The 11,985-nt window shown below is 40.1% G+C and overlaps 1 protein-coding gene across 5 annotated transcripts in view; it reads right to left on the bottom strand.

Annotated features, from left to right (window-relative positions):
- Positions 1 to 1,624: 1,624 nt before the first annotated feature.
- COQ10B (coenzyme Q10B) overlaps positions 1,625 to 11,985 on the bottom strand; it is a 10,380-nt gene continuing 19 nt past the window's right edge. Inside the window, exons 1-6 of one of the 5 annotated variants that reach the window (XM_041472770.1) lie at positions 11,881 to 11,907; positions 11,688 to 11,791; positions 8,361 to 8,507; positions 6,604 to 6,796; positions 4,388 to 4,489; positions 1,625 to 1,838 (exon numbers count right to left, since the gene is read on the bottom strand). In XM_041472770.1, the coding sequence (XP_041328704.1) occupies positions 1,671 to 1,838; positions 4,388 to 4,489; positions 6,604 to 6,796; positions 8,361 to 8,507; positions 11,688 to 11,737 (660 nt within the window). In that variant the 5' untranslated portion in view covers positions 11,738 to 11,791; positions 11,881 to 11,907 and the 3' untranslated portion in view covers positions 1,625 to 1,670. Of the gene's footprint in view, positions 1,839 to 4,387; positions 4,490 to 6,603; positions 6,797 to 8,360; positions 8,508 to 9,638; positions 9,708 to 10,516; positions 10,635 to 11,687; positions 11,792 to 11,880 lie in introns of those variants that run through there. The other 4 variants (XM_041472769.1, XM_041472771.1, XM_041472772.1 and 1 more) reach the window with 4 other exon arrangements.

Raw genomic sequence — 11,985 nt, forward strand, 5'->3', positions numbered from 1 at the left:
TTGTTTCACGTGCTGGAACAGGCCCTGTGTATCTTTCACAGTCCCAGGGGAAGTGAAGTGCCCCGAGGGTATCAAACAGGTGAGTCTGCTAAGAAGGGGTTCTGGGGTTTTTAGATCCTTCCTTTGCTCAGGTGTAATATGTGATTACCTCCTCACCTTGAGCCTTCCATTCTTACCTTCCTCCTTTCTGGTAAGGGGTGCAGGATTTAGTTATTTTGCACTAGAAATGTTGCTTTGCCTCTTTGTGTTCTTTGACCTGACACCACCACTAACATTGTGCAGTCTTTTCTACTTTCCAGCCTGCAGAACAATGCTGTTCCCAAACTTGTGTATGTTTATATCTGATTACCTCAGCAATCAAAACTGCTTTACAACTTCTCAGTTCTGTACAAATGACCTTAATCCACCTGTTGCTTTCCTCAGCTTCCTGCCCTTAATAAGAACCATCCTTCCTCAGATGGAATGTGTGACATTCTAATTTTAAGTAAAATTATCTGAAACTGTTTCAGGGCTGTCTTTATTTTGAAACATACCTTTCTATGTTATTTAATATGCTGTTCTTTAATAACCATATGGATTACATGTGCTGCCAAGAAAGGACCAGCTTCAGCACCTGGCCTGAAGCTTCACCTAATTTCAGTAAGGAAATCTGGTAATGCAAGGCAGCATAAAGTAAAGATTTAGAATCGGTTCAAACCTATTCCCTTGGTTTCTTCAGAGACTGGGAAGAGAGTATTTCAGGCATAGAAGTACTGAGCATGTATGTAATCAGGATGCTGTTATCACAGTGGGAGTATGGTACTGAAAAACCTCAAAGAATGAAGGTTTAGTGCTCTCTTGTATGATTTATGATGACAGCTGGCCTTGGCTGTGCTTGTCTGCAAGCTTGTTACCTGCTTCCAGGGAGGACAGCATGGGTACCTGGTTCTCAGAGGTAACACTTGCTTCAAAGTGTTCCGTTTGCATTAGGTGAGATGGGGATAACCGAAGTGCAGAGTGTACCAGGGAAGGAGTGGCAAGGAGCAAGTTCAGCCTGCCAAATGTACGGCAAATTCCAGACAGGTCCACTGGGCACCACTGGCTGTAGCTGAGACTGCTGCACTCAGGTTACAGTACTCCTTATGCATTTCATCCCTGAAAACGAGGGGACTGCTGGAGCAGTTGCTGGTCACTAGGAGCAACTGGAGATCCCTGACTTACCTTTGCCATTTCAATGCAAAGCACCACTCCTCAATGGCTGCCAAACGGTGCCATTCTCTGGGAAGCCAGTGTGTTAGTTGGCCTCTGCTTGGGCAGAGCTGGCTGAGTTGATGCTCTGAAGTTACATTCCCACAAAGTTGAGTTAATAAGTTACAGTGCTGAAAAACCCCAGGAGCTTGGCTAAGGCAGAGCTTGGGCTGTGATTCCAGGAGCCGTTTGGCGTTAAACGGCAGCTGAGATAGCCCGGGTTACAGGAGCTGCCAGGTGTCTGTTACTGATAAGGCTTTAAGCTGCACTTGATTGCAGCTTTTGAACATTCTATGTCTTTCTGTCTGAGCAGGTGTGTTTGGCACAGGGTAAGATCACACCCAAGCTCAGATAAGAAATAAATGCCCCAAAGGAGGAGCACGGCACTTTGTACAGGTGAAGTGTACAAACGAGTTTATAGCTGAGGTTGTTACAGTTTCCCTTTAGGTCTGATGAACTTCATGCAGCATCAGCTCCCGAGGGATGCTGGTTTCTGGGCCGTGGAGTTTGGATGCTCTTCTTTCAAAGGCAGCAACCATCTGCTTTACAACTTCATCAAAAAATAGTGTGGCAAGTTTTGAGTGTAGAAGTGAACGAAATTCAAAAGAAATCTGTTCAAGAAAATGAAAGATAATTATTTTTCCTATATATACTGTTGTAAAATGCTGTTACAAATAGACAACTTTGTTAAAGAATCTCCAGTGAAGGCTGCACGTTAAGTTGTAGAACAGTTAAAACTGAGAAACAGGTGAACGTGGCTGAGAAGAAAACCTATTTTCCTTGGTCTAAGGACTGTACTTCTGGGCTTTTCCATTAAGATAATCCTCTCATTCAGTTCTCTGAAGTAAACTAAACCTAAACTGTCTTTTCTTTAATAAGTAGTTCATTACAACAGAGGTTTGGGGTAATGAAAAACTACTGACAAACGATAACTGTTATTTTGTGCACAGAATTCGCTTGGTGGACAAAAGTTGTCTGAAGAAAATCCTGTGTGGCAAGACAACAGACTAACAGGTAAGCTGGAGCACACGCAGGAAACTTAAAAGCAGTTAGAAATAGTTACCTATTAAATGCCAATATTTTAAATCAGTCTTTCCTTGTTGGTGGCAGTAGTCATGGTAGGTTCAAACAAGCAGTGTAATGACTAAAATGACAGATTTGGTTTGTGTGTCACATCTCCCACCTCAACAGCTCCCACTCCCAACCTGACACCAGCAGTCAATGAAATGGATTGGGAGTTAAGTAATTTTTGTTATTCCTGAAAAATCAGATTTAGTGCCACAAGGAGCAAATACACCTTCTCCACAATTCCTTATGAGCAATGCATGTTAACTGCAAAGCAGTAGCACAGAAGTAACTAAACAGCTTGGCCCATAAGCCAAGTGTAGCTTCATTTACATTTGCTTGACCTCAAGCATCAATAAAATTAATGTGCCTCTTGCAAGTCTGAGAGCTGTCATTTAGGGCATGCAGAGTTCTGCACAGTGAGCATGTTGAGTCTGGCATTGTGTTCAGCAGTTATGTCAGTCTTAAGGTATGGTATACATTGATGAAGTTTGCAGCTGGTAAAAATGGTGGTGTGCTTCAGTCTATGAACCAAATCATTTCAGAGCTGAAACCAAAGTAGGAAAGTTCCCTGCTGTATGTGGACGTCTCCTGGAATCAGGCTGGCACAACAGGAGACATCTGCTTGTGGGAACCAGCTTAGCCTGAAATTCAAACAACATTTTCTAAAGCAAACAAACATTCTTGAAGTTGTCTCTGGAATATTTGTAATTGCAGGGCCTGTTTTGAGGAGTTTGTTGTGAAATGCTTATCATCCCTGCCTGCACGTGCCCAGAGGCAAGGAGCAGCAGGGCAGTAACTGGCAGAGTTATTTAACCTCAGCCAACTGCACTGGCTTCCTTTGCTGCCTCAAAACAGGGTAAGCAGTAAGATGTGTTGATAGTGTTCCCCCAAGAAAATGAAAATGTCCATATCCAGTTCAGTTTTGATTCCATTTAACTGAAGTTCTTGACCTGAAATGTCAAAATGTTGGTTTGTGGAGGTGTGGTGCTGTTTTCTCACAGAGCCTGTACTTAGATTGTAGGCTTTAAATAGTTGTTTAATTCAAGTTTTTTAATTGATTTATGGCTTGGGTTAAAAGATAGCTTATATATGTTAGTAGAAAATCTGACGCTTATTTGCCTAAAGAAGTACAAATAACATGAGCGCATAACATGCAAACCATTAAAAAGTGTGGTTCTTTGAGCACCTGTAGATTAATTTTTACTGTTGAACTATATCAAGTGCAGTAATAAACTGAAAGCTAAAAACCCAAGGAGGTTAATGTGCTAGTTTAAAAATACTCCAAAAGCTTTTTCCTATTCACTGAAGATAATTTTCAAAGCAGGGTATTCCAGCAGATGGCAGCAGGATTAGCCCAGCTCTGTGTACTTTTGCAGCCTGTTACAACCCCCAGCTCAATGCTTTATTATACACTTTGGTATAAAATGCAAAAAGAAATGTGATGGCAGACAAACCAGACAACATGGAGAAGCAGTAAGTTGAATGGAAACAGCTTTTCTGGGAGTGAAATCAGGCTAAATCAGGTACTGGATTTAAAGAGCAATACTTTTGGGCTGCAGTGATATCCCATCATAGATTAAAGACAGCAAAAAACTATTACACTTGTATTAGAGAAGGAAGGAGTAAGATTTAAAATACAGGAAAGAGTAAAACTGGTAGACAGGAAATGAAACTGCCCAAACTGCAGCCCAAACAGGACAGATGGCAGAACACTGACTTTCTGGTACCAAGGACATTTAGGTTGTAGAGTGATTAAAGAAAATAGCAAAGTATATTTAGCATTTCTCCTGCACTGGACTGTCTAAAAACTTCAATGTGTTTAGAACTGTAGGGTGATAGGTGCCTGTCCTAGACTGCTTCATGATACATGGACACCTCACAGAAGGCTGCTGTTTCTGAAGGATGCTGAAGTGGTTTCCAGCAGTAAAGTTTTGCAAAGTATTTTTTGGACAGAATTTACTAAAGCTAACTTGTTTTCTGTGTCTAAGTGTTTAAAGAAGTAGCACAGGCATTTTAAAAAGCCCCCTCAGTTGAAGATAAGTGTTTCTATGTGCTGCTCCTAGCATGTGGTAGTTTTAATTACCATACTTACTGAAAAATCCAATGTACATGTCCTTGGATAACCAGGGATACCAGGGCTCAAACGCCACACTGTTTCCAAGTGATTAAAGAGTTTTCCATCTGTGCATGATGCCTAAAATAAAGTTTTGAAAATCAAGCTACAATTAGGCTTTTACAAATGCGACAAACAGGTATTACTGAAGCTTGTGTTTGCATTTTGTTAAATAGTGATGGTTGTGGCATAGTTAAACCTGTTCTTACAGCACAGCCAGCATGAGATCCTATATGCAAAGATGTCAATTATGGCAAAATAACTGAGGGCCTTCCAAGGCAGAGGAAAATACTGTGGGTTGAGTGTCATAAAACAGATCTGTGGCATGATGCATAAAACATCCAAATACATAACCTCAGCTGGCTTGGAATTTGTAGAGAAAATTTCTGTAACTTTTTTTGGGCCATTTTTTTACAAGTTCTTATTGTTACCCCAAGGAGCTCTGCTCCAGCACTGTCCCCAGGGAATAGGTGTTGCTTGGCTTGGAGAGCTGTGGTGAGGTGACTCATCCCAAAGACTAATCACCAGCACAAAAACACCTTCATTTCTCTTTCCAGGAATGAGATAATGCATGGCCTTGCTACTTCTATATCAGAAAGAGAAGGAGTAGAGGGAAGATTAGATACAAAGAGCTGGGCCTGCTTTTCCCTGCTGCTATCAAAACAGCAGGAAAAATGGGAAAACTGCCACTGTGTTCCCCTTTCTCCCAGTCTTAAAGTAGCAAACTCACTCCATGCTTTCCCCCTCAGCAAAAGCTGCTGTTACCAATCTGGTTTTTCCATTGCTTAAGACCTAAAAAGCAACAAACCCATTCCCATTTTGTGCCTGAGCAGCACACAAGGTTCCTTTGCCTGGAGTTACTTGGGAGCACAGTGAAATGGTCCAAGCACACAATCACTTCCCTAGAAATGTTCCTGCAGTTCTGTGGACATAATGTAAACCTCTAGGAAAAGTAATAGCAGCAGAGAAAAGGCTAATGAGTCTCAGGGGAGGCAATCTGAAGAAATGGCTTTCCTCACCACTTTTGTGAGTCTTTTTTCTAAGAATTCTTCTTTTGAGTGAATTAAGAGGGGAAAAAGAGTTGGTAAGCCAATCTGATAGCTGTGTGAAAGAAAAAAGCCTGTCTTCTCAGGAAACTGTAGGAAAGGAAAGCTCTCAGCATGTAAGTCACAGATTTTCCATTATAGCTGCTCAACTTTTTTTAATAAAAAGAGAATTTTCTTTTTCTTTTCAGAATCAGTAAGGATATTGAATAAAGGCACTTTGCATATTCCTTTTCCAATTTACATGTGCCCTGTACTTCAGAAACTAATTTTCTGTTAAGTGTCTCTTACTAGGAAGTCTAGAAAAGAATAGTGAAACAGGATTTTCAAACAATTATCTTCAAAAGCAATCAAATTGTATCATTTCCACTAATTATTCCAAACCAATCAGGATCTGCCAAGGGAGAGGCAGTTTTGCTATAAGGAATCTGTTCTGAGCCATTCTTTACCAAAACAGATTTGAACATGTAAGGCAAACAAATAGAAGATCCAGGCATCATTTAAAATATTTTCCTTGATGCTTTTCTACTTTTCTCTTAATTATTGCTCATAAAAAGCTGAAAGGAAAAACATAACTGCTTCTCTTCTGAACAAATTAATTGTAAAAAAAAAAAAAGACTTTAAATCCACACTTCTTTCTTCTCTTCAATATATTGAAGAACCATCTCTTCAGCACATTGTACTGAAGCTTAGCCCTTTTTTTAGGTTTTTCATATTAACTAGCTAAAATTGTGAGAAGAAAAGTAATGACAGATAGCAAGCTCACTAAGGCATCAGAAGATAGAGTTGTCAGATAACTTTTAACTGAGTACTTACTTTGCATTCAGAGAGGCTTGGAAAAAAATTTAAAAAACAAAGGAAAAAACCCCCAAATATGTTAATATCTTCATTTAATGGCTGCCAGCTTTGCCAGTAAAGACAAATTAAAAAGCGATTTCCTCTCCTCCCTCATGTGGCAGGCTGTTTTAAAACACATTCAAATTCTCCCCAGTTCATCTAAAGTCTTTAAAGAAAAGCAACACAAGTTTTGAGCCACACAAAGAACTTCCAGCATTGAATTTGTTTCGAAGCAAGATGTTCCTGGAATATTCAAATTTCATCAAACAAAAGTTAAGGAAAATTATGGTTAGGAGAAAAGAAAAATGTAATTACCTTAACTAAATGTGGTCTCACTAGGGTTACAATTGATGTGTATTTCTCTACTACAGGAGGGAATCCTATTTCTAGCTGTGCTTTGCAGTACCCAGAGCGCCTCGAGAGTATGTCTGACTTTTTACACCAAGGAACAAAGAGTTTGTAATTCTCCACAACAGCAACAACTTCATACATTTCCTGCATGGAATACCTGGAAATGGATACATGAACATTACAGTTACAAGGTACTTAAATTTCAAATTAGTATTAAAAAGTTTCAAAGATGGTATATGTGACACAGGCAATTGAAAGGTGGACACAGTCACTACCACTGACTTTGGAAATTGAAATTGCTAATTAAGAGGAAAGAAAAGCAATACACTGGTAATTTTTTTTGCATAAAGAAGCAAAATATCACACACCATCCAGCAGTAACTTTAGTGAATAATGAACCTAATGCCTGCTACTTTCTGCAATATCAGGTAAACATGCATACTCTTCTAAAGGAAACATTTTTTCCAGCACACCTGTGTCTTCATTTAGGCAGATATTGGACATTGCACCAAAAAAAAAAAAAAAAAATAATGCCTGCTACTTTCTGCAATATCAGGTAAACATGCATACTCTTCTAAAGGAAACATTTTTTGAAGACACCTGTGTCTTCATTTAGGCAGACACTGGACATTGCATCAAAAAAAAAAAAAAAAATATTCCACACTTTGTGGCTCCCAAGACAAGGTGTACCAAAACTCAAGTACTACTATATTTCATAAGGTTTAAACAGAGGAGCACCACCTTCCTTAAAAAAGCTTAATTAAAAAACCAGATGCAATGGAAAAACCTTCCAGCATCACAAAATGGCTGATGTTGGAAGGGACCTCTGGACCTCATTTTGTCCACCACCCCTGCTCAGGCAGGATATTGAAATCAGATGAAACACTATTAAGGTAACATTTTAGCTGATTCTGCTGCAACGTGGCAAAGTATTACATGGCCATGGTTTTTAATTTTTCATTCTGACTCTGAAACAGATGGGATTAAGCATGTGCTTAATTTCCTTTAAAATGAAGCATATGTTCAACAGTACTTAGCAGAGGACTATTGGACAAAGGCCCTCTTTAAGTGGCTAGGCAAGATCTGTTGCAGTTCAAGAACTATCACAAAAAGGAATGCTAAGTATAGTCAAAAAAATATGCTAATAAACAGTTCATACTGTTGCAGACCAGAGACTGGGGGCAGATCCCAGTATCATTGAATGAAATGGGGTTTTTCCCACTAGCTCGAAGGCAAACTAGGTTTCAAAATCTTTTTCTGTGTGAAGTTTCTTCATCATATAATTATTTTTCTTCTTTTAAAGAATTAAGAAAATCTTGAGAAGTGTAATATAATGTGAGTGCAAACATTAGCATGTGTTTGGGAGAGAATGGAACAGGATTTTCACACCTGTTGATTTATTCACATTTTGCTAGATGAAATCTTAGTGTATTACTCCATTTCAAGGTTGGTTTTGTTTTGTCATGGAATGGAACAGTTATTTCTGTTGTTTCTTGCTATGGGCCAAGGGCTTTGGGTTCCTACTTTTTTATATTTCATTTCAGACTGGTAAGCCTAATCTCTCAAATTCTGAAAGTCAAAACTCCTTTCTAGCTTCCCAGAGTCTTAGGGACATGTGTCTTCAGGGGTACTTAGTCTTTTGAACTACTAGTTTTGGATTAATTACAGCAAATACAAAATCAATAAGCATTTAAAGTATCTTTCCACAGTTTTATACCAACCCTATAATTCTTCTCTCAGAATATTCTTTTCTTTTATTTATTAGTGGTGTGGCAACATTGAAGAAATTTCTTGAAATAGTATGGCTCATTACAGGTGCTTGCAAAGGAGAAGTTCTGGTCATCAGAACACCACAAGAAGCCAAGTGCCTGAAACAGGGAAAATGCTTTTAGATGTATTTCCTATCACCAAAATAATTAACAATGCATTCAGGTAAGACAAACCATCTCTTGTATAACATTACAGAAAATGTCAGCCAGATGGAAAAACAAAGGCTTGTAACAATATAAACTGTCAGAAACACAAGGGGCACCTTTTTTTTTTTTTTCCCCTAAGAGAAACTAAACTAAAAATAGCCCCCAGTCATGACAGGAGTAACTGGCAGAGTGAAATACAAAGGGCCTCATTAACTGCTGGCTGCATGGCAGCTTGAGTTCAGCTCAAGTCTCACATGCATTTAGTGTGCAGAACAGGCTTTATATAGCACAAACCAGACATACTTTGCAATACTTTACCCTTTTGGAATACACAAAGTAGAGAAGGTTTCACTTGGAAACAGAAAGCTGAACTCTGCTATAATCCCTCTGCTGCCACCCTTTTCTTGAAAGAACAATTTAATTCTGGAAATCCTTTCAGAAGGTGCTTTGTTTATCCAGCTTTCAACATTTCCTTCAGAAAATATCACCAGAACCTTGGATGCAGTGTTTCCTTTTAAGTAAAGGTAAAAATTACCTTTAAAAGTACTAGTAACTCTAAGACTGCACCTCAGTGTTCTCAGTGAACATCTGCACTAAAATCTAACAAGTATTCACTGTGTTCAACAGTTTTGCTAAATCACTGATTTTGCTCAGATCAGGTCAGTCAAGATGCAAAATGCTGCTGAGAAGCTCTGAATTTTGGCACAGGAAAGTAACAATGCCGCTATTTGCCCACAGTGACTCTACAAACATAAGCTAACGAGTAACCAAGGTCTCTGACTGATCTTCCTCTGACTGTATAATCAGGACTATACTTCTGGATTCATGTGGTTAAAAATGGAGCCAACCTCTTTTACTCAGAACTAGGCTTCTTTGGGGTTTGGTTGGTTGTTTTGCTGTTTTTTTAGACACAATGAGCAAGTAGATGCCCTTTTTCTTTTCTTTCTTCTTTTTTCTTTTTTTACCAAGCACCAAATTAGTCAGCAAATTAGTTACCAATTTTGAATTAAATTTAATTAAAATTAGCAATATGTTCTTTAAAAATCAGCATAGTTTAGAATTCTGATGAAATACAGTAGTTACCCATGACTGAGCACATCAGCTTATATGGTCACTGTAGTAGGAGTCAGGTAAATAACAAACTCGTAGAGTCTAGAGGAACATAATCATCATTAGCAGCTGGCTAGAAACAATCTGTACAGACTTTTAAAAAACCAACTATGCAACTGGGATATGAAGCATGGTGCCTGAAAACACATTGTAATCACTGCAGTTGAAAAGAAACTAAAATGGGACAGAAGTATTGTGTCAAAATTAAGAAAGGATAGGTCCACTTTAAAAGCCTTTAGACAACTCTGCAAATGGTTGTAACAGTATCTCAAGGGATGTGGACAAAGTATGTTTTTTTCCAGACAGACCATACAAGACTGTTAAGGAAAGGCTCTGACAGGAATGCTGGAAGAGTGCCAGTAACATTGTAGCTGCCTCAACCAGATTCACAGAAGGTGTTCAAATGTTTGGAGCAGACCTCAATCTGCACAGCTGATCTAAATTCCATTATCTGGGGCCATGTGCAGGACACAGTCCAAACCAGTCACCAGGGTTGGTCTCTTGGTTTGTTTTTTACTGTAATGGTGTGCCAGTCTATTGTTTCATGCAGTTTTATCTAAACTTGTTTCAGCCACAGGGCTGGAAAACAATCCCTACAAATAATCTCTCAGCTGCTGAAAGACTGTGTCCTTGCCATTGAAGGAAGGCAAGGTTAAGTATGGTGAGACTCCATCCCTCTCCCAGTTTTATCTGCAGAACAGATGCTGTGAGAATGTGCTGGGCTGGGTCCCAGGTCAGGAAAGCAGATCTCTTTAAGAAATCCCTTGGTTTCCATGGACTGTCATGCATTTTTGTGAAGCTGACCTGGGCCACTGAAGGAAAACCAAGTCCATTCTAGAATTCAGACACACCTGCCACCTCTGTTTTTATCTCCTGCCAGTGACAGAACCATCTTCACTCACTCCTGCCACTCACTGCTTCCTCCCTGAGCACTTGAGGACTGATCACGGCACCACCCAACTCCCATGACCTGAAAAGGAAGCATTTCTGGAATATGACATGCACGTGTAAGTGATCCATATTCTGTGATTTTTAATTTTTTTTTTAAATAACTACACAATTTTTTAAGCCTGAAGGTTAACCTTTTGAAAAAATGGCTCTCATAACTCCTCAGTGTAAACATGGAAATCAGTGCCAGCAGCATGCCAGGGCAAATGTGTTTAATGTACCCCAGCTGATACTTTCATCAGTTAGTGATATCTGACTTTATGGTCTGTGAGACACAAGTTGATCCCATTCAAATTCTTTGCCAACAGCTGTTTGTATCCCAAAAAAAGAGTCCATCAGCAAGTGTTCTCATTAGCATCTCAGTCTGAATAAGCACATGAGACTAATTTACCACCTGAGCCCTTGAAGCCTGCTAGTGAGCACAGTGAGGTCCTGCCGAGCGGGCAGCAGGTACAGAGTGCATTCCAGGGACAACTGCAGGAATGAAGTGTCCCCAGCTCCAAGGCTTCAGGTAGCACAGCACTGGGTTTGATCCAGCTTGTGCTTGCTTAAAACCAGCTGCCAAGATCCATGCAGCTTCCACCAGAAACATTTTTAAACTGAGTTTGCAAGCAGTTACTTAATGGGTTTCCTTATACCAAACACCCTTCCAGCAACTGATTTTGCCCTGGAGACTCTAATAAATTACTTTTAAAACAGCAATTTTGTTGACCAGAACTGAATGAATTTAATATTGCAGACACAACACTAAGATTATACCACAAAGAATATACAGTAAAAAATATGGTCCAATGTTACGTTATACCACTGCACAGTCAACCGTTTTGTCAAATGACTGCATGAAATTTGACACCATGAACCAATCTATTTCACTTTTTGATAGTTTTTATGAGGATGACAGAGTTTGATAAAGAAACACAGCAGCACTGCCATAACAGTGGTAACAGGTGAACCTTTTATAATAAGATTTTCAAATCGCACTCTCTCATCTGCTTGCTCTTTTTTCTTTCAGTTGCAAGGTTAACTCTTCACCAAAGCATACTGTTTTTCTCAAGCTGTTGCAGCCAGCCTTACACATGCTCAGGTGAGAAGGAACTTGTTGCATTATCTGAAGCGGAAAACATCCGGGCGCTTCCTCAGTTTTTAAATCCTTTGACGGACTGCTCACAACTCTGCCACTGTCTCGGGCAAAGAGGAGGCGAGTTTCTAACCGGGAAACCGGCCCCTCTCTGTCACGCCCGCGGTATCCGCGCCTCGCCCCGCGTACCTGGCGGCGGCCCCTCCGGCCAGCGCCCTGCCGAGCGCCGCGCCGCTCCGCGCCATCCCGGCCGCGCTGCCGTCGCCGCCCGTGGCCCCGGTGGCGGCGCGGAGC

This window comes from Pyrgilauda ruficollis, unplaced genomic scaffold, assembly GCF_017590135.1.
Source record: "Pyrgilauda ruficollis isolate IOZ18807 unplaced genomic scaffold, ASM1759013v1 scaffold3, whole genome shotgun sequence".
In the NCBI taxonomy this organism is placed as follows: Eukaryota; Metazoa; Chordata; class Aves; order Passeriformes; family Passeridae; genus Pyrgilauda; species Pyrgilauda ruficollis.